The sequence below is a fragment of the Desarmillaria tabescens genome (assembly GCF_030435595.1).
Source record: "Desarmillaria tabescens strain CCBAS 213 chromosome Unknown EV420scaffold_2, whole genome shotgun sequence".
Taxonomy (NCBI): domain Eukaryota; kingdom Fungi; phylum Basidiomycota; class Agaricomycetes; order Agaricales; family Physalacriaceae; genus Desarmillaria; species Desarmillaria tabescens.
Genome location: NW_026848301.1, coordinates 1,376,973 through 1,403,367, shown reverse-complemented (window position 1 = coordinate 1,403,367; position 26,395 = coordinate 1,376,973). Strand labels below are relative to the sequence as shown.

Below are 26,395 nucleotides of genomic sequence, written 5' to 3'. Positions count from 1 at the left end.
TCACGGCTTCTTTCCTTCTCCCGACTTGACATTACCTCAGAAATGGCTGCCACTGCTCTTCTTCTGCCGTCGACGACACCGCACGACTACCACAGGATTATCTCGCCGTCGTTGCGCGTCAGTACAGACCCCCGGCTTCCTATTCCAGTGGGCCTTTTGGCTTGTCAACGTACTTTATCTCCTCGTATCGCGAGCAATCATCATTGATTCGTTTTTGTCCTTGGTCCAGGCGACCCTCTCCTGCGAGAAATAGAGACCACGGTTGTAAACTGTGTAGTATCGCAGCCGGCACTGCCACCAGCAGGAAAGAAAACGAAGAAGGCTGTTATTGCGCCGACGTTACCAGATGATCCTATATTGGAAGTCGTTTTGCACGACACTGTAATATTCCCGGAAGGGGGAGGCCAGCCTACAGATACTGGAATCATAACCACTCTGGATGGTACGGTCTGGAGTGTCGTACAGTCCAAAAGACACGGAGGACACGCCGTTCACTATGTTCACGTTCCGTACGGCAGCGTAGATGCGGCCTTGATTGCCTTTTCACCTGGTAGCAAAGTCACCGCTGCCCTCGATCAAGCTGGATATAATAGAAGATATGACCACGCAAGTCTTTGCTTTCGTTCATGATGGAATCAGTCTGACATTCCCGTCAGATGTCAATGCATACATCTCAGCATCTTCTTTCGGCGCTTCTGGAAACTCGCCTGAATTTACCCACACTTTCTTGGTCTCTAACAAGTTATCCTACTCCTTGTTATGTCGAAGTTCCTCGAGGCATGACGGTTGAAGAGATCCAGTCCATCCAGGACGAAGCTAATAGATTGGTATTCGAGGGAAGAAACGTCCACATTGAAGTCGAGGAGTTGGAGCCAGGGAAAGAGATCGAAGTCCCGAAGCTCGAGAGCGGTCGTGCGGTAGGCAGGGGTCTGCCCGATGACTACACTGGAGGAGTAAAACGAGTAGTTGTTATAGAGGGTGTCGATAAAAACCCGTGAGTATCAGGCCGTTTATAAGAAAAAGATATTCCCTAAAACCTGCTAGTTGTTGTGGCACCCATCTTCCTAGCATCAAGAACCTCCAACTTTTCCTTCTACCTCACACCGACGCGCTAGCCCGCTCGTCCACTACTTCTGCGCGGTTATATTTCCTCTGTGGACTTCGCCTTATTACTTATTTATCTTCGACACATTCCCTCCTCGCGAGTACCGCGTCTAATCTGAGCTGCGGTGCCCCGTTGGTCCCGGAACGTGTCAACCAAGTCATCGATGAACGGAAGAAGGCAGAGAAACGTGTCCAGGACGTAGAAAGCGAGTTGGCAGCTTTCATCAGCCGAAATTTATATCAAGAACTCTGTTCTGCCGATGGCGAAATGTTCGAAAAACATATCCATCGCACTGACGATTCTGGCAACGCTCTCGGGTTTCTGTCAATGATCAGCGTTGCGTTTTCGGACGCCCTGAAGGAGACGGTTGCTGTGCGGCGATTTGTTCTCGTCTTTTCATCATCACCTTCTTCCCAGAGTAGTTCAAGTACTACTATTGTGATGGTCATTGGCTCAGACGACAAATTAGTGAAGGAGGTAGGGGACAACTTGAAGGCTAAGTTGGGAGTGAAGGGCGGCGGTAAAGGATTAAAATGGAGCGGTAAATTTACAGGCGTATGGAAAGACAAGGACAATGCTGCTACAGAGGCTGCACTGGCTAATATATAAGACTTGTATAAGGCAGAAAATAAATGATGGTGGTGGTGGTGGTATTACACTGTACAGTGAAGGATGCGTAATGTTGCGGGATAATTTAATGCAGAGATGAATTCTACTTGGTCTCATCTTCAACGTCTCTGGTGAGATCGCTGGTAGCGTCATCGGCCTCGTTGCCGGCTTCATTGACAGTGACATTGTCTTCACCAACTATGAAATCAAAGTTAAGGCAATGCATCAATATAGAACAGTAGACATGGCAAACACACCCATGGAACTGTCCCTGTCACTCTCATTCCAGCTCATGTCACCTTCAGACGGCGAGTCCGAGTCAGCATCGGTAAGACCCCACTCGCCTTCAAAGTCACCCTGCTCCTGCATCTGCCAGGTCCTGTACATATCCAAATCCATTTCGTCGGTAGGAGAATAGTCATCTGGGTCGATATCAATCAAGTCCTCCTCCACTTCGATAAATTCTTCGTATTCGCCTTCGCCGTAGAAGGCCTCATCGTCATCGTCGTCATTCGGAATGTACTCTCCGCCATCAGAAGATTCGTCATCCGACTCAGAAGGAGGCCGTATGTCAAGAAATGCGTGGCGACAAGTAGGACAGCTACCATGCTGAAGTGACATGCATTAGTTATACATGGATGTGCATTGTCCTAAAGCACTGACCAAAGTACGGATCCATTCTATCAAGCTGTCATGTCATTTAGCAACAGTACTGCAAGGAGGACAGAAGGTTAAGCTTACTCCTTCCTGCAGAAAACGTGCCCGCAACCATCGAGTTTGGTGACGCCGCAATCAGGGGCCAGGTTATCACCGTCGTCGTTGAAGAAATCAGTAAAAGGTATTAGGCAAATAGGGCACGAGTCCTGAAGAGGTACTGCGTGCTTGTCGAGGACGGCAAGACTGTCGATGAGCTCGCCCACCTGCTGATGGCGGTCCATGTTCAACGACGCGCGCCGTCACGTGTAGCCTTTTCGTCATTGTTCAAAGCACGTGCATTATTTCACCGAGGTTCTTCCCTGTATTACCCCACACGCCATCATGCTACAAAATACCGGAGCGATGCAATCAGCTGAGAAGCTAATCCTACACGCATTAATAATAAAAGATCCGGACTTGTATCGATTCATCGTTCCTTCCTGCTACCATGACAGAGCCGACTCACGACCAGACTCTCAACGACTCGGATCCTGAAAAGCGTCTCGATGAATACATCCATGCGCAAGAAGGACAACATGGTAGCGTGGATCCCGACGCGAAGTATGGGGGCCATGAAACTCGTATTTCTCTGGAGAAAAAGCTGCTTTGGAAGATTGACCTGCGGATGAGCATCCTCATCTTCATATACATCTTAAATTATGTAAGTCTAATTTTGTTGGCTCCTACCTTTCTAATGGATGTGCAATCAGATCGACAGAAACAATGCTGCGTCAATTTATAATAGAAACACTTATGGCATGGTATCCTGAATCAACTTATCAAGCGCGGCGCGTCTCCGAGGCCTCGAAGATGACTTGAATCTCAAAGGCGAAGAGTTTGCGACACTGCTGTCGATATTGTATGTTGGCTATATCATTATGCAGATACCATCGTAAGCATCCTCTCTTATCGATCTATGTTATCATCTCATTGGTAATGCAGAAATATGTTCTTAAATTGGATTGGAAAGCCGTCTCTCTACCTTCCTGCATGCATGATAGTCTGGGGTATTATGTTCGTATCTCGTTATTTACCTTTCTTTCTCTAACGCTATTGCGCTGCCAGCTCATGTCTTACTGGTGGGTGGCCTTTTTCTCCGAAGATGTAGCATCTGACATGGAGTGATGGACACTAGGCATCACGCACAAGTAAGCATCTTACTGCTTCTCTGTAACGTCATTGCTGACAACAACTTTTCCTAGTTTTGTTGGGGCACTGTTGACGCGTTTTTTCCTCGGCTTTGTGGAGGCTGCGTTCTTTCCCGGAGCCTTATTCTTGATATCCAAAGTATGTAAAGTTCTTTCTTTATCTCACATCTCTGACGAATCCTCAGTGGTATAAACGAGATGAAATTGGTCTTCGAACGGCAATTTTATACTGTGGTAACATTATCAGTAATGCCTTTGGCAACCTGTTTGCATCAGGTATTCTGAGTGGTATGGAAGGAAAGCTTGGACACGCCGCATGGAGGTAAACATCTGCTTCACGTCAATATAGTCGTACTAACGATGACATTGTTACCAAGATGGCTATTCTATATCGAGGGTTCCCTCACCGTCTTCGTTGCTATCCTAGCCATATTTATCCTACCCGATTTTCCTGCTACGACCAAGTGGCTCTCTCCTTTGGAGCGCCAACTTGCCATCCAGAGAATGGAAGAAGACGTTGGCGTTGGTGATCAAAATGAAACTGAGGACGGAAGTCCTTTGGGCGGCCTTTGGCTTGCGCTCAAGGATTGGAAGATTTGGTGGATGTCCCTGGCCTTGACCGCTCAAGTCGTGGGGCTTTCGTTCAATCAATATTTCCCTACGCTAAGGTTGGTAAAGTCCAAATCATCGTACATGTCGACTTAAGCGTGCTCTCCAGTGCTACAATGGGATACAACCGCACGGTGTCTCTCCTCCTGTGTGCTCCTCCGTTCATTTTTACAACTATATTATCATTCATTATATCCCGGTTAGTGAACGTTTTGCTCGTTAAAATATGCGTCTTCTCACCAACGACACCGCAGCCATTCAGACAAGACGAAAGAGAGATTCTATCACATAGTCATACCATTTGTATTTGGTATCATCGGGTTCATCATCGCAGTCTCCACCATGAACACCGCTGCACGATATGTTTCTCTGTGCGTTATGTTTGACATATAGCATTAAATCTTTGCTTACGAAGCTGTTTTAGGTTCTTAATGGCTCAGAGCTACGCAGGTTTTGTCGTGATGTACGCTTGGATTAGCAATTGCTTCCCAAGGCCTCCTTCAAAGCGTGCTGTCGCACTCGCTCTAACCAATGCATTTTCGCAACTCGGAAATGTCGCTGGATCGTAAGCGAACTAATCTTGAGCTTTCTCGAATTCACCAATCTTTTTTTGCAGTTATGTATGGCCGAGTATGTGGGGCCCCACATATAACAACTCATATTACACATGCATAGCGGTATTCACTTTCACGATTGTTATGAACTATATATTCAGGCAATGCCTCATTGCGCTCAACAAGAAGATGGATAAAGATGAAGAGGAGAAGGGAGTGGATGCTCACGGCTTTAGGTACTTGATTTGATGTGTACGTATGTAGGAGAGGCGGTGCTCGCGCACAGTGTAAAGCTGCAGTTGTATGGAAGGAGCAATCTAGGTCTTCAAGGAATGAAGCATAGTTGCACAGGTGACCGTAAGGAGGAGCGGGTAGATCCGATAATGGTCGGAGAAGCACGGGAAAAAGACCCTCTTGTTCATAAACGTTGCTCTCGAGTTGTCTGGAGGCGTGAGCACGATGGAAGTTGTCCTGGGTAACTCGTTATGGAAACGTAAGAAGAGAGATAAGGGGGACTTTGTGAATGGTATGACCGTTTTTCTATAGAGGTCCGGGTCCCTCTAGGCAACGAGGGGAGAATCTCGAGTCGCTTGGTGCAGCACATAAAGGCGGGGTAAAAAAAGGTGGGGCCATAATGCATCCCACTACAACTATCAAAAGCCTGAAAATGACTCGCGCTCTCGCTATCCAATCATCTCGGCGGATGCATATGATGCATCTGCCCCACATCGAAGGGATCAAAGGACGGCCCGTTTCGACTGGCGTGATTACTTGTGCTGGAGCGATGGTCGTTGCATATGTGCGTACCAGGCTAATTATTGATGCGGAAATAATCTTACCCCATAATTACAGACTGCATATAACGTCTGGCGTGGAGAACGTACTGCAGTACGAAGGATGAAAGGAAGTCAGAGCAGTGCTACATCGCCAGAGATTTGCCGCGAAGGACCGGCGAGAATCAAAGAAGCAGACGTTGGCGATGGGAGAGTTCTAAGCGGAAGGGACGTGGTGTAAGTGACCATCAGCGACAAGTAGGTTGTCCTGCTGACCATTCCGCAGACATGAAGATAAGACCACGGTACCAGAAAGGATGGGCCCCGGGAAAAGTGGAATCATCAGAAGAAATATAGATCCGCAGGGGAAGCCGGCTCGGACGAACGTTCGACAGTCCAGTGTTATTCAGGAGATGGACAAGGACTGTTTTTACAATCTATGGTCGTGTGTTATATCTACGTGAAACAAAGAAAAAAGAAACGAAACGAAAAGCAAGCCGGAAATTGCCAATCAACTGCAAACTTTGACGCGGCGCGTGATTAGGATCTGAAGCAGTGACCCACGATCCTCCATTATCACAAACTGGGTCCATCATCCTTGGTCCGTCCAACGGACATCCCAGTATTCCTCTTATTTTCCATTATTCGATAAGTATTACTTTTACTCGTCGTTGACGGCGCTGGCAGGATGAATTCTCTGGCTTACCTGTCGCGCCAGTTCGACGTCCTTGCCTCTTCCAGGACGCCGCCGTCGACCCCGACGACGTCCGAACAGCCTCAACCTTTCCATCCCGACCGACGCAGTCCATCCGCTACGGAGACGCCGCTGCCGCGTGTGAAGCCTTGGTCCACAAAGTCCTTTCTCTTTTCGCCCCAGGAAAACTCTACCCCAACGAAACGTTCGTATTCGTTTCCTTCCCATTTCATATCCTTTGCAAAGCGGGCTACTCATCCTCACCCTGATTCGCCGCCCACTGTCTCGATAGACATGCAGGTCGTACCCAAGGAGTCCCTCAACACCCTCATTCATCGCATATTCCTCGTTCGGGTCCTTGTCCTCGCTTGGGACGCCCTGCAGACTGTCTGGACGTCCTGGATCGAATCGCGCGGGGCTCAGGGTCGCCAGCCGATGTCGATTCAGGTCGTTGCCGCGTCATCGGAGAAGGACAGCACAGATGAGGACACAGATGATGCCTCTTCTCCTCTCCATCTCTTGCCAGCAAAGCCAGCTCCATCTCTCCTTCAAACTCCCCTCTTTCCGTCCCTCAGTCGTTCATATGTCGATTCGGCCGTTCTCGATGCCAGGTCTTCGTCGCTGCCTTCGCCTCTTCCCCAACCGCCAGAGATCTCTTCGGCTACTCATTCTCGCTCATCAACACCCAGCCTTACTACCCGAAAGACTCCGTTCCATCTCCCTAAAACCCTCGTTCTTGATCTCGATGAAACTCTCATCCATTCAACGTCACGGCCTATGCCCGCTTCGTCCAGTGGCTCTGGCTTTTTCGGCCTAAGCGCCTTTACCAGGCGGAACAAGAGCTCCGGACATGTGGTGGAGGTTGTTATGGGTGGGCGCAGCACACTATATCATGTGTACAAGAGGCCTTTTGTAGACTTCTTTTTGCGCACGGTACGCAGTATTCGTTTCTTATGCTCGACATGCCGTCATCATGCATACTACAGGTTTCGGGATGGTACACACTGGTAATATTTACTGCATCAATGCAAGAATACGCAGATCCCGTCATCGACTGGCTAGATGCTGGCCGGGGGATACTTTCAACTCGGTTATTTAGAGACGTGCGTTCTTTTTCGCGTATTCTCGCTGTCCGGTTGCCCTGACATCGGCGCCACATGCAGTCATGTACTCAACTACCTAATGGTTCCTACACCAAGGATCTTTCAGTCGTAGAGGGTGACCTAGCACGGGTCTGTCTTGTCGACAACTCGCCTATAAGTTATCGTGTAAATGAAGGTCTGTCTCCTCTATCCATCCATCTGCTTTACGACCTGACCGACTTACTCTCTCGCAGCTAATGGAATCCCGATAGAAGGGTGGACTCACGATCCTTCAGATGAGGCCTTATTGGACCTTCTTCCTGTTCTTGACTCTCTACGCTTTACATCGGACGTTCGTCGTGTGTTAGGCCTCCGTTGTGTAGGCGGATCCTCCTCATGACGCTTTAATCATATTACTCTGTAGAATTATTATCCGGGTGCTAGTCTTCGTTCTTCGCATTCCAATTATAGCGTACTTCGGGCATCTTCATCGTCGATACCAATAGCAAAGACAGCAACGTCCTTAACTTATGTAAATTCTGTACATCAAAATGTATCCGCTTCATCTTGTCTGAGTTCGCCTCTTCAGTATCGCATCTTGCCTTGTCCGAATATACAATGGCGTGGTAATATTGGAACAGAAATCAACAGAAAACTACAAGACTCGTGATGTAAGTAATAGAACAAATGGAGATGATAGAACTGAACGGAAGAAGGGTTTAAGGAGCTACATTGCGAGTTCTGCTTGTAGTTGTCTAAGCTGAGCTTCCTCGTCATCCTCGACAGCAACCGGAGCTATAGAGGAAACAACGTCAGTGACCGAATGGAAAGACAAAGAAGGTGCGTACCGTCTTTCCGTGCTGTTGCTGACTCTGGTTGATGCACCGGTACATGATCAGCACCCATTAATCGTTCATTCAGCTCGTCTTGCTCAAGCTCATCCAATTCTGCCTTGAGAGCATCCTGGAAATACAACGATCATTAGCCAATATAACAATGAGAAAGGCAGGTAACATGCCTCATCCAAGTCCGTGTTTGTGTACGCAGGATTTGATATGATATCAGCAATCTCGTCTGCCACCGCTCTCTGTTCATTCACAGCTGCCATCGTCGCATCGACCTTGTCCACATTCCTAATCAAACCATAAGCACGAAATACACAAGACCACAAGGCAAACGCACATATTCCCATGAATAACCTTCAATGCATCAGCCGCCTTCTTCATAGCCGCCATCGTTTCCGCGTTCAAATTCGCCGACTCGAGCGTATTAACTTGCATTTCAAGCTGCAGTCGTGTCCCAGCAAGGCGATCCAGCTCGAGTTCGTTTGCCTTCTTCCGTTTCAGAGCCTGTGTAGCCACTTGGGGTGAGCCGAGTCAATGAGTTCTGACTGGGGGACACAGAGCTTGGGCGGCGCACCTGGCTTGTTGGAAACAGCGTTTGCTTTGGCCTTCTTCAGGTCCTCGTCAATCTTCTTCTGCAGGTATTCCTCCTTCTTCTCTATCATCTGCAGCTGTTGACGTAGTGTGACTATGGCATCCCTCGCTGACTGCTTAGGGTCCCGTCGGGTGCCGAAATAGCTCATAAAACTGGCCATCATTGGTACAAGGTCGAGGGTGAATTGAAGAGTAGAGAAAGGACGAGCTAGAGGTATATATGTCCTGAAGTCACGTCCCCTTGATGAGGTAGAGTGTACAAGATGCGGTAAGATGCTCTCGATAAGGTAGTTACGGCGTCACAGACGTGACCCGTGATTTTCTGACTTGTTGTTCCGACAACTTTAATGGAGTCTTATAATTAGTATGCCGCTCTGAGTGGACTCGATAACATGGAAAATTTGACCAGTCTGAAACAAAACTAGGACTGGCAACAGGATCCCGCTGACGATTCAAGCAGGTATTCTTCGCGGAAAAACGGCCCGAGCATCAATATCAGTCAAATGTGCGCTTCCGGACATTGCAAACTCGTTGAATCTGGTCCAGTTTCGCTGACTACGCGTTTTTGCGGTTTTTTTTCTGACAGTCACATTCAATCCGAACTTGTCACACAAGGAAGCAATATCCTCTGTTGTAAAGATGGCGCACAGAAAACCAAGTTGCCCCGCAACACACTGATTCTGATCTAAGGCTACTTGTCCTTATCATTTTCAGTGTCCATGTCGCCATCGCTGAAGGTGAAAGGTTATTTATGAAGTGACCATGAAAATGAAGCACTCACTCTTCATCGTCACTCCGACTGTCAGAGGCGCCTTTACCCGACACCACACCCCAGGCCACCCGGGAGATGGTCACAAACCATATTATTTGTAAGATCTTGAAAGACAGCTTGTTATTTAGAGGTCAGCAGGGAAGCAAGCATTTCCTCACCTGCAATGCGCACAGACACACGTTAAACATGACATAGGATCCACTGGTTACGAAGTGCCCTGACTGTGGGTGCCATTGGGACGGAATAAGTCGTGGAAGGTCGTAAAGTGATGACCTGATAACAAAGTTGAATAGTACGTGGCGCGTAACGAACCATGAAAGCATGAACCAGGCGAAAAGCGTATCACAAACAACCTGTGTGACTTCCAGGTAGCGGAGCATTTTGGCCATCTGAGGAATATGAGAACCAGGGACAGTAAAAGGCAGAGAACACGCACAGGGAGGAAGATGTCACAGAAGTCCATCAGAACCATGATCAAGCAACCAACGCGAGTGAAATTGTAGTAGTAGCTGGTACCCATGAGAAAAACGGTGATAAAGTGGTGGGCCATCATTTGCCAGTGATCCTTTCTCTTGGCCTCTGCATTGAGGACGAGCATTTGGTGTAGGTAGAACGCAGTTTCGGTTAGATAGTAGATCTTCAAAGGTCCAGCGAGGGGCATGTGAGGATAACCATTCCAGACCTCGGTCGGGTTTAAGACAGTGGTTGGCAGATTAAGGTGAACGTACTGGAAACGCAGTCAATACAAGAAGACGGAAAGATGTTAGGAACGTACGAAACCAAAAGACCACATCAGGGTATAATAAACTGCCTGATATCCTTGTTCCGCGAATCGCATCACGCTTCGATGAATTTTTCGCATATCCCTCTTGCGCGAACGCGGTATAGAATGACCATTGCCATTGCCGTTGGCAACCCCGTTCGCCTTGGTGCGTACAGTGCCGTTGGTCATTCGCGACCACCGCGCCTCGTAAGCCGTCGTCAGCTTCCACCGCGCGAAGGGCTCGCACACAACGAGCCTCAACGCGTCACGAACAACGGCCATTACAGCAATACATGTTACGATTAAACACAAATCTTTTGGTCCCGTTTGGTAGTAGGCAGCGTCCGGGAAAGAATCTACGTTTGATGGGGTATCGGTTGGATAGGAGAGAGCTACAAACGGGGCGATGTATGGGGCCAGCCATCCTGCACTGTCCGGAGAAATCATTTGGTGGTCGTAGGCAAGAGGCAGGAAGCGAAACAGAATGGATTTATAGGGTCACCCTTATCTAAATGCAAACATGAAAATAATGAGCCCACGTTCCTCAAAAAAAGTTGCGAACGGATTCACCACCGATGGACGTCTAGGGGTCCAATTTACCCCAATTTTACCACCAAAGAACAGAGAAAAAATCCAGGAATAATGAAGGCAGCACCGACGCCGTCGTCCTGACGTGTTTCTACAGAGGAAATATTGTCCGTTTGGACAAGCTGGGACCGTGGGAATATGTATTTTTCGAGGAAATATTGATCCCTTCTTGCTTCCACCGGTCCACCGTCCATGGCGTCGTCGTCGTCCAACCAGCCCAATGCTACCCTCTACGTCAACAATCTCAACGACAAGGTCAACAAGGATGAGCTGCGCACCCAGCTCTTTGCTCTTTTCACGACATACGGCAAACTCGTCGACATAGTCGCGTCGAAAAGCCCAGCGATGCGAGGTCAGGCCTTTCTTGTCTTCACCGACCTGGCGGGAGCGACTGCAGCCTTACGTGCATGCGAGGGCATGATGTTCTACGACAAACCCATGGTTCGTTTGTCCCCGTCTCTTGGTGCTCGTGTTCTCACTTGCTGTCGCCCAGCACATCGACTATGCCAAAACCAAATCGTATGCGACTCTCCGGAGAGAAGACCCTGACTTTGTACCACCAAAATCTGCAAATGCTAGTGCATTCGTCAATGGAGACAAAAAGCGGCGCAGGGACACAGAGGCAGCAGAGGAGCCTAATGCGAAACGGGATAAAGCCGAGGATCAAGATGACGAGGAGATGGAGATAGACGACGACGACGATGACGAGGCCCCTCCACGGCCTACCTTTTCTTGTACGTCGTGTTGTTCACTGCATATAATATACAACTGTTTCACATTCTTCCACCTAAAGCGGCTGCACTTCCCCCTCAAGTCGACCAGCCTTCAGCGCGACTACTGTGTACGAATCTTCCGCAGGAAGTGACAGACGATGTACTTGCAGTGCTATTCCAACAGTGAGCCTTTTCATCATGGGCATAGTGCATAACATTGACTTTTTCTTTCTAGATACCGAGGCTTCCAAGCCACACAGGTTACCCAATCACCGACGCCCAATGCGGATGGCGCGAAAGTAAAACTCGCACAGGTACTATTCGAGACAGCCGAGCTGGCGACTGTGGCCAGGAACGCTCTCGACGGGTTCAGCTTGAAGAAGGGGTGGAAAATGTCGGTGGCGTATATCTAACACGTCGCGTGCGTCCTTTTGTACTATCTATAGTCCTTTCCTCATAAAGATGCTTTCGCTTTCACTGACAATGTCTGAATACAACAGTATCGTGAACTGCATTGGTGACTACTCTCAACTACTTTGCTTTATTGCTCATTTTTGCAAACCTTTGAGAATCTCCTCTGCCAACGGTCTTGCGGAAGCTGGATTCTGTCCCGTGTACAGATTACCATCGACCACCACCTTCGCCTAAGAATACGTCAGTCTGATACACACCGAAAGTCAGCGAAATGATCTTACCCCCCAAGGCTGCTCTGCCTTTACATATTTTCCTCCGCGCTTACTGAGCTCAGTTTCAAGCAGGAATGGAACCGCCTACATCAATATAATCAATAAACCGAATGACACGTGGAGCTGCACTCACTTTAACGTGCTGCACGGCCTCCTCTTCTGTGTTGGAGAAACCAGTAAACTCCTTTCCGGAGAAAATAGACTTCCCCTCTGCATCTACGACGTTAAGGAGAGCACTAGATGCGACCAACGTTTAACGATCGCCACAGCACAATACACAAGACTTACGCAGGTCCGTGACACACTGCGCTGACAATCTTTCCTGACTGGTAGAACTGCACGGACTCTTAATATCGTCTCATTATGAAGAGTGATACGAACCTCAGTGGCGAGCTTGATGTTCACGGAGTCATCTGGCAGATCAATGACTGGTCCATGGCCACCAACATAGAAGATGGCATCATAATCTTTTGCGTTCACAGTGGACAGTTGTTTCGCATTGGCTAGCTTGGACTTTACAGCCTCATCGTTGAGAAATTTGACGCTCTCGTCATCTTTTGCGAACGCCTATTGCAAAGCTAAGCGCATACTTTCAGCAAGAAGCAAACCTCGCACCTCGACACTGCCTTTATCGACTGGAGGGTTTGGACCTTTGGGAGAGGCAAAGTCAATGCTGACATGCGGTGCGAGCGTATAGTATGGATGCGCGGCTTCTGGCAAATAATAACCCTACAGGAAGTCAGTGTGTGGACGCACATGCGATGATTGTGCTTACAGTTTGTCCGCCAACGAGGTTCTTGTCGGCTGAAGTAAGTACAAAGAGAACTGAAGGCATGATGTCGTGGAAGGCCAAGGCTGACCTATCATTAATCATCACTGATCATTTGTGAGACGCATGTTCGTCACTGATGACCTTGCGAAAATAATCTTACGACGACGTCATAGTGCCTGAGCAGGTGGTACTTCAAGCACAGGGCAAACAGCTAGTACCTTGAGCTCAAACCTAGGTCAACACATTGCGGGAAGGGGGATAGAAGTAGCCCAGAGTGAAAGAATGAGTAGTCAACTATTCCCATACTTATTTTATTGTACAAACAATATTTCCCCTCGTCTACACTACTGGATTCTAGTACCTGGATTGTAGTAGGTATTTCTATAATATCGGGAAAAGATTGTTAGTAGTGACTAATCTACATGAGGGTTAATAGCAACAGTCCTTCGATCGACAAAGTACTCCGATGAGATTTGAGAACAGCGTCAGTGGTCTTGATCAATCTGAGCACTCCCGTACCATAAGCAATACTCCTGTATTCAGGGCGAGTCGCTGTGAGTGGAATGGTAAAGACAAACACAACATCCCCCGCCACACGAAACATACGACGGGAGGGCAACAATGGTATGTAGAGTAACACGATAAACCGTGTGATGGATCGGTGAAAATGCTGTCATGTCGAGGAAATGGTCAAAGAATACAGTACATAAAAAATGCAGGGCTTGAAGACAGAAAGTTCAAAACGTAAACAAGAGTGAAATTGTAGGTATGATAATCGTGCGAGTGTGTTTGTAGTGCTAGGTCCAGAAAACTGTCTGTGGTCCGATTTGTTGATGCATTATGCTAAAGAATAATGTAAATGAACGACCTTGCAGAACTGGAGCGAGATAAGTGAGGTGGGAGGGAGGTCGGCAATTTGGATCTGGTTTACATTCCCGTTGGTACGTATAAGACCAACCATCGAATGTTCCAAGCGGGAGAGGCGGATAATATAGTGAAGGTTTAACGAGCGTGTGCGGCAGCATATCGAACCTGCTGAAGTGTCATGATACGTACAACCGGATAAAGAATTCTGGTGGAAACCAATATGTTGCTGGGAGATCCCAATGAGGGTATGGAGCATGATATGTCGTGAGATAAGGGGGCAAAAGGAGTGATCATGAGTATGAAGTCTGCCGCCTCGTCGGTGCCCCTCTTTGTATGTTTGGAGCAGTGTACCCAAGGTTGACATTCGATCGAGATGAGGCAGTAGATAGGCGATTAGACGAAGCAGGCTCTATCGTTCTTCCCCTCTGCTGCTGAGGTCGCATCGGAGAGGGTTGGTGATCTCCACTTGACCGACGCTGATGGTTTACTACTCGGTGAGGCGACGACGAGTTCGAACGATTCGAAAGACTACTGTCATACGTGGAGGGGCGGCTGACGCGATCCGTACTATGGGTAAAACCTTGCCTGGACGGAGAAGGGCTCAACGACGGTTGCAACGGTTGACGTGGGTGATATTGATGAAGCATAAACGGTGCGGTGGGCGGTAGAAGGGGCATGTCGAATCCGGCAGGCGGAAGAAGGCTCGCGTTGCTAGCTGACCACATATTGACATTATGGTAATTGGGGGTCGAAGCCATGGTATGTCGCTTAGCACTCATTCCAACGTCCTCAGATGACGACGAATATAGTGACGAAGGACGAGATCCAGGTACCGGAAGTGGTAGCTGTCCAAATTGCTGCACAGGTGAAAACATAGTAGGTTGTCCAACGAAGCTCGACCGACGTGAACTAACCAGTGACGAAGTCGATCCTTGTAGCCGCGGTGGTGGTGGTACATACAGGTGATCATGCGTGGGCCGCAACTGCTTCATCGAATCGTGCCTATTACGTTCGGATCCATTTCCGTCACCTCTCAAAGACGTGTACGAACTTGAATTCGAAATGGCCCTGCTGCTTCCGCCGTGCCGCTGGTTCTCCCGCCGCACTCTAGCTGCAGCCAGCTCTTCCGCATACAATTTCTTCCTTCTCTCTTCCTCCATAGCCCTCTTCTCTTTCTCCCATGCTTGCCTTTCCTTCTCCCACTCGATCCTCTCCTGCTCTCTCTTTCTTCTTTCCTCCTCTACTCTTGCCTTCTCCTCCTCAAACTGCCGCTTCTCCTGCTGTTCACGCAAAAACTTGGCCTTCGCTTCCCGTTGTTTCTTCATGCGCATGACATACCCAATGGGGATTTGATCCTCCTTGCCATCTTCGGCGAATCTGACGCCACGTTTGATGGGAGTAGAAGATGACGGTGGTACAGAGGCTGAAGATGACCCTGGCGATGTCGATTTGAGGACGGCATGCTGATTGCGTAGCGGTGACGGCGTGGCCAGGTATGGTGCAACTCGGGTGGTGTCTACGTTCAGGTCAGTTGACACGACGTTAATGAAGGGGTTAAGGGACTTACGAGATGCATGAGATGAGCTGCTAGACGGTGACGGCGGCGGTGCCTCTGAGCTTGGGCTCAGCATTTCTGGCTCCGACTCGGGCTCCGCTGGCTCCGGTGCAGGCAATGCCTGAGGAGGTGGTACTACTGCATGGGACGGCAGCTCCACTGGTGATGGGAGCGAGAGCTCCTGATACAACTGCTGACTGAAATCGGTCATAGCTTCGAGCGCCTCTGAGAACTCGAGGTCTGGTACGGCAAAACGTGTCCCAGTCACCTGGCACTGTGCGATGCCGTCGTCTGTGCGAATCCAAACAACGAACCGGTGTTCAAAGCAAGGACGGTTTATCCAACGGCGCAGACCTTCGCTGTAACCAACAGCCTTGGCAGACTTTGGTAGGGCAACTTCATCCACACTGTCGGAAGAAGACCCGCTAAGTACGGGAGGTGAGGGTGATTTGAGGCTAAAGGGCAGTATGGCATCCTGCTCTGCTGCTGTCAATGGGTCTGCGGGGTCAAGCAAACGCCGTAAGAGGTGTGTTTTGAGCATTGATGAACGAAGGGACTCTTGATGTGACAGGGAACGTGGAGAATTACACGAACGTGGGTAAAGTGGAGAAGTCTGGGAATCGAGCTGGACAAAAGGTGAGGGAGAAGGGTGATATACAAGAGAGTTTTGTATGAGGCTGTGAAGATATTTTCGAGAGATAGGTGCGGCAGAAGAAGGGAAGGAAGGCTTGACGAGGTGACCGGAGAGAGACGAGTCGTCGTCGTCATCGGACTCGGATGAAGTCTCTTCAGACTTGCGTACCGGAGCAGCAGATCTGATTCCAGGAGGCGGTTGGCGGAGTAGAGGCGGCGGACAAGAAGGTCGCCAGTCACGATTAATTTCCTGGGTTTCAGGTTGCCTCACCCTGATGACCGAAGGCTTTTTCCCGAGCCATGAGATCCAAGATTTGCCTTTGGTAGGAGTCCGGTCTAGTGGTAATGGGACGTCATCTGGAGTCTGAAGGCTAGCAGAGCCCGAGGACGAAGCAGACGAATGGGCGATGTCGCTTCCACGACTGAAGTGGGGTGACGACGAGGTCGAAGAGGATACTGGAGAATGAAAGGTATTAGCCCTCTTCACTGTCTTCTTGGCGGTCGAGAGAGAGGTTGTACTGTGAGAAGGATGGCTGCTAGAGGACGACTCGCCCTTGTCGCGCTTGGAAGAGAAGACAGAAGTAAAACGACGCATGGTCGGACTGAATCAAAAGAGCATTTGGACTTGAATGTGGAGGATAGGACCAGAATTTATGTAAATAAAAGGTAGTTTGATGAGCGTCGGATGGGACCAAGCCGGCAACAGGTGGCAGCGACGGTCCAGGGAGCAAGTCGACGAATCAGTGCTGAATCACGGCCGCGCCATCATCAGTAACGACGCACTGGTTCAGTATCAAGGGCGCTCACTGCTGTTATGCACTCTCGTCGCTGTCGCTGTGTCGGTATTGCTGCGCTTGCTGTCGTCAATGGTCAAGGCCGGACGACGGTCGGATTCGAGAAACAAGGATCGGACAAAAAAGCAGCTGTCTCATTCCAATTTTAGTCCTGCCGTACGTTACAGCATTGACTCAGCATGATGACTGTACAGTTTAGGTACAAATAAGGTACCAACACCAAATTTTAATACAACAATTCAATGTTTTGCCCGTGTCCGACTATGTTTGCGGTTCCGGCTATCTTTCTGTTGTCTCTTCCACCAGCTCAGTAGCCTCCGTTCATACCGTTCAGTCGTTCGGAATACGTCCTCTTCGTTCACCTTAATGTACCCGGCACCCCTTCGTACTAGCATTTCAAGCTCGGCCGCCACACTCCCACCACTATCCATTCCAATAAAAACTTTGTACTTCTCTCCGGGCCGAGCACCTTTCCCATCTTCATCTGGCCTTGATCCCTGCATCTTGCCGCATGGTGTTTCTGTCTCAGAGTCCGGCAGATCTTTCCACTCTCGACCCTTTAGGGGAAAATACTTTGCCACCACGCCGTCACCGTCTTTTGATTCTAAATCAGTCTCTCAGTCACATCATATTGCAATAACTTACCGTTCTCGCCTCCCAACAACGCTCGTTCGCAGAATGAAACATATTCATCCAACATTAATTCGTTGAGATCACCTACCGACCTTCGTCATCCCTGTCGTCAACTGCCTTGCCAACGTCATTTGCCAGTCCACGTACATTTGACTTTCTGAGCTGAACATTGTGTTCCGTTCCGTTATGTCCTCCTCGGACAACCTGCCTACATGTTCCAGATAATCATCGATAGCCGGAAGGCTCAGACCCGGATCGCCAGGGTGGGAATGGACTCTGGAAGCATAACTACCATCAACGACCTTCTCTTCTCGCCAAGTATTAACTGACCTGTCTTCCCCATCCAATCCATACACCATCTTCAGCGCGATTATCGTTACTGCGACAAACCCAACTTCCACTGGCACGTGGTCGTACGCATGGTGTTCGGGATCGCTCTCTTTTAGCCGTTCCAGGCCTGGCGCCAACATGTAACTGACGGTCAGGGGAAGGGAAAGCAAGCGTGCCAGCTGCTTGGTCAACTGATACAATGTCGCTTCGAAGCATTTTGAGTCTCAAACAGAAACCGTAATAATAGTAAAAAGTCTTACGATTTCCGCCGAGAACCCTCGTTACACGCCATAGTAATGGTGCTGCATTCAATTCTGGTGTGAAAACACCAAATACCGCATGCATCTTCTTGGCTAATCTTGACGTCAGATTATGGAGAGTCAATGTTCGGGGCGGCCGCTTCAATTCGGGTGATTCATTATTTAGTAACACAAAAATAACCGGCTCTAAACTGAACTCACCTGCATCGACAATGATTGGATCTTGGCTCTCGTCAAATGAGCCACCATGGTCGGAGGTAAAAGCCGAACTGGATCTAAATACGGCAGATCGTATGCTTCGATGACGCTTAAGACGTCTGGGAATCAATCTGATACCCAAGCACGGCGAGTGAATCACTGACCTAATGAAGTCACGAAACATCACCGGGATTCTCAATGTCCAGCACGCTAACATGAGCACTGCAACGGCGCTAGTCACTGATCTGTACTTGTTTAGATCAGGCGAACGTTTCTTCCGTGTTTGCTTTGGTTCTTCACGTCCGGATCCGTCCCCATCTTCACGTTCAGGCTCAGATTCAGAACTCGTATCCGCCTGAAGGGTGGCGAGAATGTGATCGTCATCCCCGTCTTCATCGTTCTCATCAGACGGGGAATCCTGGTCGTCATCGTCTTGTGAGCCCGCATTTTCGCCATGAACGTAATGATACGGCTCGGGCGGAGGATGCTCTGGCAGAAGTGTCAAGTTTAGGGCCCAGATGTCCCGGCAAACTAGCTGTGCTTTCAGAACTAAGTCCAGTATCTGATCAAGGCCGAGAAAACTGTCTACCTCAAACTCCGATGGTAGATTCCATAGTCTTGTCAAGGCAGCAATCTGTTTCCGAAAAATAAGCTGAAGGCACTGGTAATAGAGGTACGTTCCTCTCGCGCCATGGTACACTGCAAGTAGGTTTTGTCAAGTTTTTTTTTGAAAAAAGTTGGGCATTTCTAGGACGAACGCTGAGGATTGGCACGGCCAAGACCCACATCTTCAGCCTTTTTTCGTCCTGATTTTATCGTACGTTTGAGCATAGCATGGGGACCACCTAGATCTTCTGCCTCGGTAGTAGTTTCATTGCGGTAATTCTGTACGCGTCAATGTTAATACGGCACGATGAATTGAAGAAGTCTTACCTGAAGAATGTGTCCTTCGCTGCATGCAATAAGACCACTTGAGGGTTCTTTGTGCCATTGACGCGACTGACATACAGGGCAGCGACGACGGGGGGCCATGAACTCAAAGAGAAGGAAAGTATAGAATCACGTGAGATCTCGCGCCTGAGAATTTCAGAGTGCTGGCGGTTTGCAGACACCATCAAAATGAGGTTTGCTCTTTTCCTCGCATGCCTGTTCGTTCTGGTAACGACCGTTGTTGCGTGAGTGACTCTTATGTTCTGCCAGCTCTTCCTGACGTGGATACGTTCTTAAAGATGGGAAAAAGTGAGTCTGTTGTCTGAGTACACGTAGATGGGTCGTGTACTCATGTAGTAACAGGAAGACCATGAAATTTTCGACCTCGTCAGCGCGGTGGAAGCTTCCGAAGGCAAAGGGACGACATTCTACTCGTGGCTTGATGTCCCACATACCGCTACCACGACAGAGATCGCGAAAGCGTACAGGAAAATGAGCATGCAGTTGCAGTGCGTCCATATTTGCAACTTTCAGCGCTCTGTCTCTCATCGGGCCTATAATTCCTAGTCCCGACAAGAATCCGAAGGACAAAAAGATACACGAACGATTCGCCCGTTTGGGTGTTGTATCGACCATCTTGAGGAATCCTGAGAGCAGAAAACGGTAACGTTATCCCGCTGATATGCCAAGTGGCGGCCCTGATCGTTTTTACTTGTATGAAGTTACGACTTCTTTTACAAGAACGGAGTGCCTAAGTGGAGAGGAACAGGGTACTACTATTCGCGGTTCAGGCCAGGACTTGGGGTGAGTACTGATCGTTCCATTTGATGCAGTATGTGTTGCTCATATCTATCATTTATCAGAGCGTGTTGGTGTTCTTGACGGTTCTGACATCGTCTTTGCAATACATTATCCAGAAGATGAATTATAAAAGGGACTTAGAGCGCATAGAGCGTATTCGGCAAGATGCTCGATTAGCTGCATGGGGACCCAAGATGATACCTGTTGAAGGTCAAAGGAAGGTATGTCAGCCGCCATCTGCTTTCTCTATCAATGTTCATCGCCCCTTCTTGTGATAGGTGAAAGTCAATCTGTCCGGAGGAGGTCCTCGCTACGATGGAGATGGAAATCCCCTTCAGGTTCGGGGTCGCACTATTGACATGGTTGTTGAAGGGATGAATGTTTACATCGTGAGTGTATAAGGCGGCTTAGATTGAACCTTGCTGACAGGCCTTATGTCCTCCCCCTGCAGCTTGACCCTTCTGGGGATATGGAATTACTGGATTCCTCAGCCGCAACGTCACCGCATATCATGAGAACATGGTTCCTGACGCTCGTCTGTGGCGCCTATAACAAAGTGGTTGCCCGGTCATCGACAGATGCTAATGATACTCCTGGAGACAGTGCTAATGAGGGGTATAGTGTTGATGATGACGACTCGGAGTCGGGAGGCAGTGGCACCGTAACGCCAAGCAACGGTAATGCGAAGTATGGCCCTGTTAGCAAAGCCGGCGGACGGAGAAGAAGGGCGACCAAAAAGTCATCAGCGAAGCGGTGAGGATATATTACATATTACAGATACAATTGCAGTTCTACACAGATAATATGCTAGAGATATCAATATTCTACCCGATGATGCTAGTAGTCCAGTAATGTCACTAAAGGGTTAAGAGAAAAGTCCGCTGTCGAGTCCACGAAATTAACTGGGTTTCGCGGGGGAGGTTGACTTCGATGGGGACACTTTCTGCTTCTCCAGTACGAACCACCGCACGAGATCCAAGGTAGCGACAGAGTCCTCTATTGAAGAATGCCCTACTGCACTCCCACCGGCCTGGATTCTAATGCCGAGATGCTCACGAGCACTACAACAATCCATCAGACAGGACTTCATATACTGTTACTCAAAGCTCACAGGTCTCTTAATGCTTTCCGATAGGGATGTCCAGCTGGATGGGGAAACATGATGGCAGTATCGATGCATTGATGATGTACAATGCGCAGCGTTCTCAAATCATTCTCGAGACCATGGCCAATGAGGATAGTGCTTGAGCTGATAATCGCATCTAAGGCATGTCGAATCTCAGATAGTGGCCGAGTCGCCTTAGCATATGCTTCTTCGGTGATACCAGAAAACCGAGTATTGAAGTCCCTAGAAAGATATGAAATCAGAGCACGCAAGAGAGAAGAAGGTACGGACAGCACATAGACACCATCATCCATCCGGACCAACTCATCAAAGACTTCGGCGCCCGTGCCATCAACCACAGAAACACGGGCGACACGCATCCCTCCTGTGGTGTAGATCATCTCACAATCGAGGGCGACAATCTCCTGAGCCGAAGGACTGGACTTGAGATACGAGAACGAATGCCGGGCATGTAGAGCACTGGGATCCGATTCATAGAACACGTGTGGTCCCCGAACGCAACCTTCGTTCTCTGTAACAGATTTCGAACAGCAACTATAAACTCGATCACGCTGACCTATATGTGGAGTAAGATCTCGCAAGTTCATGGAAGATGGTCATACCACTGGTCTTCTTGGAATACGGCCTACCCCAGTGATGAAGACATTCATCCTGCGTGGGGTGAGGTGTTATTTGAAACGGCTCTCGACACCGTTCACAAACGACGGTCTGTCCTTCTCGGCTGGGTTCAGAACCGCCTTCACCTTCGGGTATGTCTACAATGTAACCCCAAGTACGCATCGTATCCAAAGACAGAAGGTGGGGTTCCAGGTGTGTACGCGTAAGACGAAGGGACTTGAGGGAATTTTGAGCCTCTGCACGCGCTGCAAGGTCTTCCGTAGTACCAACGGAGGCATGATATATAGAATCGGGGATCGGACGTCGCTTCAATGAAGCTGCACAATGTATTACAGCCTATTATTCATGAGAACAGCAGGTATGGTAAACATTGTTATCTACTCACAACACGATACGATGCTTTGGTCGACTTTTGGTACACCTCGTCCTCTTGTCGGAGCGCGTGTTCGGAAGCAATATCTGGATTCTTGGGCAATATTTTCTCGTAAAGCACTTTGAAATGGTCGTAGAGTGTTTTGAGCATGGTTTGCCGTACTGGAACAGCAACACGAGAGGATGCTGCAGATACTCTGAGAGCAGGTGGGCCTGCAGACTTGATTATAATGGTCAGATTTGAGCAAAGAATGACGATAATGAAACTCACAGAGGAAGTCGACGCGACAGGCACCGGATTTTGCTTTCGTCCTGCAGTGCCAACTACCTGCTGCTTCAGAGGCGGCTCTCCAACCGGATTACTAGATGTTCGAGAAGGTATTGAAACTGAGGCCCGTTTGGTGGGAACTACAGACGGGCCAGCAGCGTTCGGCGACGGGTGCGTACTCGTACTTGTTGGCTTTACTTCATTGCTCGATGCAATCAACAGCGGCGGCAGCGGGATGTCTGTACGATGCGAAAATATGCAATTCTGACGCGTACAGGTGGGATATTCAGGACATTGTACATTTTGAAAGAGATGTTGCGATGAGAACATTGGAGCGGAAAATGCCGTGGCCAGCCGTGGTCACGATAGAAATGCTGGGAAAAAGAGTTAACCGGATAATTTCACCACCACCATCACCGCCAGCAAGGTTCCCTCTTTCATGTCGCCTTCGTCAACAAAGGGCATGAAACGGCGCAATTCCTTCACAGTCATTACCGACCGAATCGAGTGAGTCTCATACGCAAACGATTAATCCAGAGATTAACCATTATTTAGACACGATCCTGCCCACCACCTTGCCGGCCCCTTTATGCCTCAGACGTATGCCTTTTGCCTCGAAAAAATGCTTTCGGTATTGACATAGACGCGCAGACCGTTGGGTAGCTTGACGCCCGTCGAAGAACGGAATGCGTCACCGTTTCGGCGTCGTACTTTTTCGCGCCCACCTGTGTCTCCGTGGTTGCGGTGGGCAATTGAACCAGGTGAGCTATTTACTGTTTACACACTCGTCAGGCTGACCCTCTCTGCTGCTCAGTGGAAGCATTAAAGCTGCTCATCGTGCCTGTTGTGTTGTACGTGAACTGGGAAGTCCTGGCCCCATGGCTAGGAAAGTCTTTGGAACCTATTCTTTCCCCCTATTCTCGGTCCATACCCCGATACCCAAAGCGTGAACCCTTTTGGTGTTTTCTTCCTCCTGTCGCATTATATCCCCACCTCGACACCTGACGACCCGCGTTACCAAAAAGGCTGGTTTGACCTAGTCTTCATTGCTTATCACATCGTCTTCTGGTCCATGGTTCGCCAATTTGTCACAATCAACATCTGTCGACCTATCGCTAAATACTTTGGAATTCGTAAAGAAGGTAAACTCGACCGCTTTGGTGAACAGGGGTATGCTGTGTTTTATTTCTTCATTATGGGGTGTTGGGGTTTGGTTCGTTCTTATCTATCTTACCCTTGAACCGATGAAGCTTACCCCTTTCCAGCGCATCATGCACCGACTGCCTACATGGTGGTACCGAACGGAATACTTCTGGATTGGTTGGTTTTTTTAGACATGATTTTCCTCCAACGTTGACTGTGCATATAGACTACCCCCATTGGGATATGATACCCGAACTGAAGCGTTACTATATCATGCAGATGGCGTATTGGTCTCAGCAGCTGCTCGTTATGCTTCTAAAATTGGAGAAGCCCCGCAAAGATTACAACGAATTAGTAGCACACCATATCGTCACTATCTGGCTGGTGGGGTATGTTGCACTGAATTTTCCATAAATCACTCCTGACATTTCCTGAAGATGGAGCTACCTCGTTAACCTCACGCTAATCGGCAACGCTGTTTATATGAGTATGGATATTCCAGACACATTGCTAGCTGTAGGGTATTCGTCGAATATCATCTACGCCTGCTTATTTACGTGTTTGCAAGTTCTCGAAGCTCCTCAATTACATCCAATGGGAGCGGGCCAAAGTCGTTTCATTCGCCCTTCTCATCGGCATCTGGACGTACGTCACTTTTTTTTTCTACCTTGACATGGGACAGACGTTTGTTGCTCAGATACTTCCGGCATATCCTGAATTTAGTAATATTGTATTCGGTGTGGACCGAATTCGATCTTATTCCGTGCGTAAATTCTGCTTCAGTGGTCTTTTTACTCATCCTTCCTGTTGCAAGTGAGCATACAAGATTATGGAATCCCCCGGAGGGTGTTTGGTTGCCTTGGTGGATGAAGTATCAGATCTTCGTACCCATTGCACTACTTCAGCTTCTCAACCTCTTCTGGTACTACTTGATCATGCGGATTCTATACAGGTAACAGATGTTCTTATCTCATGTAGATTTAAAATCCTGACTTGTCTTACGCAGGGCTATCATGACATCAGTGACTGACGATGTGCGCTCCGACGATGAGGACGACGAAGATGAAGGAAAAGATACCAAGGAGGATTAATTATTGCGTCGAGTAGTCTACGACACGACACTCGTGATTCCAAAAACAATCGAAAACACTGCTACATACAATGGATACAATACAAGGATATATGTCAAGATACGGAATTCAAATTTTCAAACCTTAGTAGAAATCGGAGTCGCTGTCCTCCTCTTCTGGAGTAAATTCAACTTTCACACCTCCACGAGGACCAGTATGCTGAGGCCACCTCTGCTCCCTTTGAGTATCAAGTTGATCTCCTGTCGCCATCGACTTCAACGCGGCAAGTGTGTACTAGAAGGCGCGTTACGAAGACCCAAACTGTATTCAGGCGACAGCTTACATGGGCATCGTTTCCTGCATTGTGAAGATGTTTGGTAGGGACGTCAAGAAGGCGGCACATTTGCTCGAGACCACGCTTGTTACCCGGCGAATCTTCACCCAGCAAACCTCCAAAAAGGTCGGCCGTGTCAACTACATAGATACCAGACTCAGGAATGGCATCTGGCAATATATGAGAGTAACCGTCTATCGGAGCTTTGATTTGTTGAAGGTATCTGAAGAAAAGACACGTTTAAGAGACATGTTCACAAAGAAACATACGCACTTGAGGTCCTGGGAGTTATCATGGAATACCAAGAAGATTACACCGTATTCCGCTAAATCTTGAATCATCTTCTGAATGAACTTGGGGAGCTGTACTTTCGGGACAACTTGACTTTCGCCAAAGTCATAATTCTGACGGAAAGGTCAAAACAGAGAAAGAACAAGAATGGATCAAGGCGTATACCATACGGTTATCAGCCACGTATGTGCCATTCCTATAACCAAGAGCTTCCTTTACCTGGAGATGACCATGGTCTGCAACTTCTTCGCCATTCTCCCATCGGATGGTGCTCCACCCAAATTCGGTTATCATAGTGTGTTCCCTCTCCCATCCTTCAAAATCCATTGCGCACCAAACGCCCTTTTTCTGACCCCAGAACGCTCGGACGCGTTCAAAGGCAAGGCGCCGGGACATCAAGAGCGGGTTTGAGCCCTTGAGACGCTTGTTAAATTTTTCCATATTCTATAATTGTGTAAGTTCCTTTCGAGAACGAGCTCACGCCTGTACCTTGGAAGCTAGTTTTATGTCGCCACCAGTCTTGTAAACAACGGGCGACACAGTTTTGAGATCAGCCTTAGTAAGAAGGCAGTTGGAATAAGGAAGAGGAATCAAATCTTCCGTAAACTTCATGGCGTGCTGTAGGAACAAGCAAGTGAGATTGTGGCAAGTACTAGTCGCATAGCAACTCACAAGCCAGTAGCGCGCATAATCAACCTGTTTCGAGGAGAAGAGAATACGCGACTCCCCGTTGAGAAGTTGCCCTAGATACAATGAGAAGTTCACGCCGGGTTCAGACTTGCAAATACGTACCCATGTACAGCTGTGCACCTTCCACGCCCTCGATGTGGAACGGGTGGTCAGGGCTCACCAAGGAATCGTGAGCTATCCACAGATCAGGCATAGTATCCGATAAACAGGAATTTGCTCACCAAATATTGCTTTTAATGGCGGACGATATGTTTTATTGTTCTCTGCCCTGTGGGAAAGGTGTTCTTGGGCGCTATTACCACCAAGACCATCGATCTTACCAATCGAACCAGATATCTGTATATCGATAGTATCCTCCTGTCAGAACTTCTTGAGCCATTTGTTACTGTCAAAGGATATGGAACTGATTCGATTGCAGCGATGGTGGTGGTACGAGTGCAAGAAGATCACCGCGTGGCCCAGACGCGATTTGGTTACCTTTT

At 48.6% G+C, this 26,395-nt stretch overlaps 15 protein-coding genes across 15 annotated transcripts; 7 read left to right on the top strand and 8 right to left on the bottom strand.

Annotated features, from left to right (window-relative positions):
- Window positions 1-42: 42 nt before the first annotated feature.
- EV420DRAFT_1626151 (ThrRS/AlaRS common domain-containing protein) lies at window positions 43-1,714 on the top strand (the record flags this gene model as incomplete). The annotated part of the gene is made up of 4 exons (XM_060475996.1): window positions 43-169; window positions 230-606; window positions 657-994; window positions 1,045-1,714. 4 exons carry the CDS (start codon window positions 43-45, stop codon window positions 1,712-1,714), a joined length of 1,512 nt encoding a protein of 503 aa, XP_060338524.1.
- EV420DRAFT_453717 (uncharacterized protein) lies at window positions 1,686-2,659 on the bottom strand. Its single transcript, XM_060482196.1, has 4 exons — window positions 2,456-2,659; window positions 2,378-2,402; window positions 1,972-2,323; window positions 1,686-1,912 (listed from the first exon to the last, which is right to left on the bottom strand). The coding sequence occupies exons 1-4, from the start codon at window positions 2,650-2,652 to the stop codon at window positions 1,818-1,820; spliced, it is 669 nt and encodes a 222-aa protein (XP_060338523.1). The 5' UTR covers window positions 2,653-2,659; the 3' UTR covers window positions 1,686-1,817.
- Window positions 2,660-2,858: 199 nt separating this feature from the next.
- On the top strand, window positions 2,859-5,088 carry EV420DRAFT_1686074 (MFS general substrate transporter; the record flags this gene model as incomplete). Its single annotated transcript, XM_060479281.1, has 13 exons — window positions 2,859-3,071; window positions 3,121-3,140; window positions 3,195-3,302; window positions 3,353-3,424; window positions 3,476-3,489; window positions 3,546-3,558; window positions 3,613-3,697; window positions 3,744-3,880; window positions 3,936-4,226; window positions 4,277-4,366; window positions 4,422-4,538; window positions 4,592-4,732; window positions 4,784-5,088. The coding sequence occupies 13 exons, from the start codon at window positions 2,859-2,861 to the stop codon at window positions 4,968-4,970; spliced, it is 1,488 nt and encodes a 495-aa protein (XP_060338522.1). The 3' UTR covers window positions 4,971-5,088.
- On the top strand, window positions 4,972-6,006 carry EV420DRAFT_453571 (uncharacterized protein). Its single transcript, XM_060482194.1, has 4 exons — window positions 4,972-5,214; window positions 5,268-5,520; window positions 5,574-5,731; window positions 5,781-6,006. Exons 1-4 carry the CDS (start codon window positions 5,207-5,209, stop codon window positions 5,956-5,958), a joined length of 597 nt encoding a protein of 198 aa, XP_060338521.1. The 5' UTR covers window positions 4,972-5,206; the 3' UTR covers window positions 5,959-6,006.
- Window position 6,007: 1 nt separating this feature from the next.
- On the top strand, window positions 6,008-7,865 carry EV420DRAFT_453585 (NLI interacting factor-like phosphatase). Its single transcript, XM_060482195.1, has 4 exons — window positions 6,008-7,121; window positions 7,175-7,291; window positions 7,352-7,466; window positions 7,525-7,865. Exons 1-4 carry the CDS (start codon window positions 6,183-6,185, stop codon window positions 7,668-7,670), a joined length of 1,317 nt encoding a protein of 438 aa, XP_060338520.1. The 5' UTR covers window positions 6,008-6,182; the 3' UTR covers window positions 7,671-7,865.
- EV420DRAFT_453534 (Snf7-domain-containing protein) lies at window positions 7,834-9,112 on the bottom strand. The gene is made up of 5 exons (XM_060482193.1): window positions 8,690-9,112; window positions 8,453-8,630; window positions 8,289-8,403; window positions 8,119-8,233; window positions 7,834-8,065 (listed from the first exon to the last, which is right to left on the bottom strand). Exons 1-5 carry the CDS (start codon window positions 8,868-8,870, stop codon window positions 7,998-8,000), a joined length of 657 nt encoding a protein of 218 aa, XP_060338519.1. The 5' UTR covers window positions 8,871-9,112; the 3' UTR covers window positions 7,834-7,997.
- A 107-nt stretch (window positions 9,113-9,219) lies between these two features.
- EV420DRAFT_1299570 (TLC domain-containing protein) lies at window positions 9,220-10,971 on the bottom strand. The gene is made up of 6 exons (XM_060468371.1): window positions 10,812-10,971; window positions 10,254-10,749; window positions 9,915-10,205; window positions 9,637-9,867; window positions 9,488-9,582; window positions 9,220-9,437 (listed from the first exon to the last, which is right to left on the bottom strand). The coding sequence occupies exons 2-6, from the start codon at window positions 10,686-10,688 to the stop codon at window positions 9,398-9,400; spliced, it is 1,092 nt and encodes a 363-aa protein (XP_060338518.1). The 5' UTR covers window positions 10,689-10,749; window positions 10,812-10,971; the 3' UTR covers window positions 9,220-9,397.
- Window positions 10,972-11,021: 50 nt separating this feature from the next.
- Window positions 11,022-11,955, top strand: EV420DRAFT_1635495 (uncharacterized protein; the record flags this gene model as incomplete). Its single annotated transcript, XM_060476459.1, has 4 exons — window positions 11,022-11,270; window positions 11,323-11,563; window positions 11,623-11,725; window positions 11,778-11,955. The coding sequence occupies 4 exons, from the start codon at window positions 11,022-11,024 to the stop codon at window positions 11,953-11,955; spliced, it is 771 nt and encodes a 256-aa protein (XP_060338517.1).
- A 135-nt stretch (window positions 11,956-12,090) lies between these two features.
- EV420DRAFT_1473952 (ThiJ/PfpI) lies at window positions 12,091-13,063 on the bottom strand (the record flags this gene model as incomplete). The annotated part of the gene is made up of 7 exons (XM_060469179.1): window positions 12,091-12,186; window positions 12,238-12,312; window positions 12,362-12,464; window positions 12,517-12,563; window positions 12,610-12,795; window positions 12,844-12,957; window positions 13,004-13,063. The coding sequence occupies 7 exons, from the start codon at window positions 13,061-13,063 to the stop codon at window positions 12,091-12,093; spliced, it is 681 nt and encodes a 226-aa protein (XP_060338516.1).
- An 817-nt stretch (window positions 13,064-13,880) lies between these two features.
- Window positions 13,881-17,081, bottom strand: EV420DRAFT_453215 (uncharacterized protein). Its single transcript, XM_060482191.1, has 2 exons — window positions 15,435-17,081; window positions 13,881-15,383 (listed from the first exon to the last, which is right to left on the bottom strand). The coding sequence occupies exons 1-2, from the start codon at window positions 16,648-16,650 to the stop codon at window positions 14,158-14,160; spliced, it is 2,442 nt and encodes an 813-aa protein (XP_060338515.1). The 5' UTR covers window positions 16,651-17,081; the 3' UTR covers window positions 13,881-14,157.
- On the bottom strand, window positions 16,964-19,318 carry EV420DRAFT_1503483 (uncharacterized protein). Its single transcript, XM_060471181.1, has 10 exons — window positions 19,204-19,318; window positions 19,029-19,155; window positions 18,860-18,969; window positions 18,435-18,805; window positions 18,274-18,379; window positions 18,073-18,211; window positions 17,813-18,017; window positions 17,630-17,758; window positions 17,495-17,574; window positions 16,964-17,444 (listed from the first exon to the last, which is right to left on the bottom strand). The coding sequence occupies exons 1-10, from the start codon at window positions 19,300-19,302 to the stop codon at window positions 17,089-17,091; spliced, it is 1,722 nt and encodes a 573-aa protein (XP_060338514.1). The 5' UTR covers window positions 19,303-19,318; the 3' UTR covers window positions 16,964-17,088.
- A 46-nt stretch (window positions 19,319-19,364) lies between these two features.
- EV420DRAFT_453152 (DnaJ-domain-containing protein) lies at window positions 19,365-21,083 on the top strand. Its single transcript, XM_060482190.1, has 8 exons — window positions 19,365-19,445; window positions 19,500-19,509; window positions 19,564-19,709; window positions 19,768-19,863; window positions 19,923-20,004; window positions 20,064-20,222; window positions 20,280-20,390; window positions 20,453-21,083. Exons 1-8 carry the CDS (start codon window positions 19,390-19,392, stop codon window positions 20,756-20,758), a joined length of 966 nt encoding a protein of 321 aa, XP_060338513.1. The 5' UTR covers window positions 19,365-19,389; the 3' UTR covers window positions 20,759-21,083.
- On the bottom strand, window positions 20,829-22,715 carry EV420DRAFT_453221 (Rexo1 protein; the record flags this gene model as incomplete). The annotated part of the gene is made up of 6 exons (XM_060482192.1): window positions 20,829-21,062; window positions 21,113-21,349; window positions 21,398-21,683; window positions 21,730-22,081; window positions 22,131-22,337; window positions 22,389-22,715. The coding sequence occupies 6 exons, from the start codon at window positions 22,713-22,715 to the stop codon at window positions 20,900-20,902; spliced, it is 1,572 nt and encodes a 523-aa protein (XP_060338512.1). The 3' UTR covers window positions 20,829-20,899.
- Window positions 22,716-22,824: 109 nt separating this feature from the next.
- Window positions 22,825-24,619, top strand: EV420DRAFT_1686005 (longevity assurance proteins LAG1/LAC1; the record flags this gene model as incomplete). Its single annotated transcript, XM_060479280.1, has 12 exons — window positions 22,825-22,892; window positions 22,941-22,985; window positions 23,037-23,146; window positions 23,200-23,222; window positions 23,272-23,598; window positions 23,651-23,705; window positions 23,755-23,917; window positions 23,966-24,044; window positions 24,097-24,173; window positions 24,226-24,291; window positions 24,343-24,480; window positions 24,535-24,619. The coding sequence occupies 12 exons, from the start codon at window positions 22,825-22,827 to the stop codon at window positions 24,617-24,619; spliced, it is 1,236 nt and encodes a 411-aa protein (XP_060338511.1).
- Window positions 24,620-24,742: 123 nt separating this feature from the next.
- Window positions 24,743-26,292, bottom strand: EV420DRAFT_1635488 (uncharacterized protein; the record flags this gene model as incomplete). The annotated part of the gene is made up of 9 exons (XM_060476458.1): window positions 24,743-24,892; window positions 24,942-25,155; window positions 25,206-25,336; window positions 25,389-25,667; window positions 25,713-25,841; window positions 25,896-25,966; window positions 26,016-26,087; window positions 26,135-26,181; window positions 26,234-26,292. 9 exons carry the CDS (start codon window positions 26,290-26,292, stop codon window positions 24,743-24,745), a joined length of 1,152 nt encoding a protein of 383 aa, XP_060338510.1.
- Window positions 26,293-26,395: the final 103 nt, after the last annotated feature.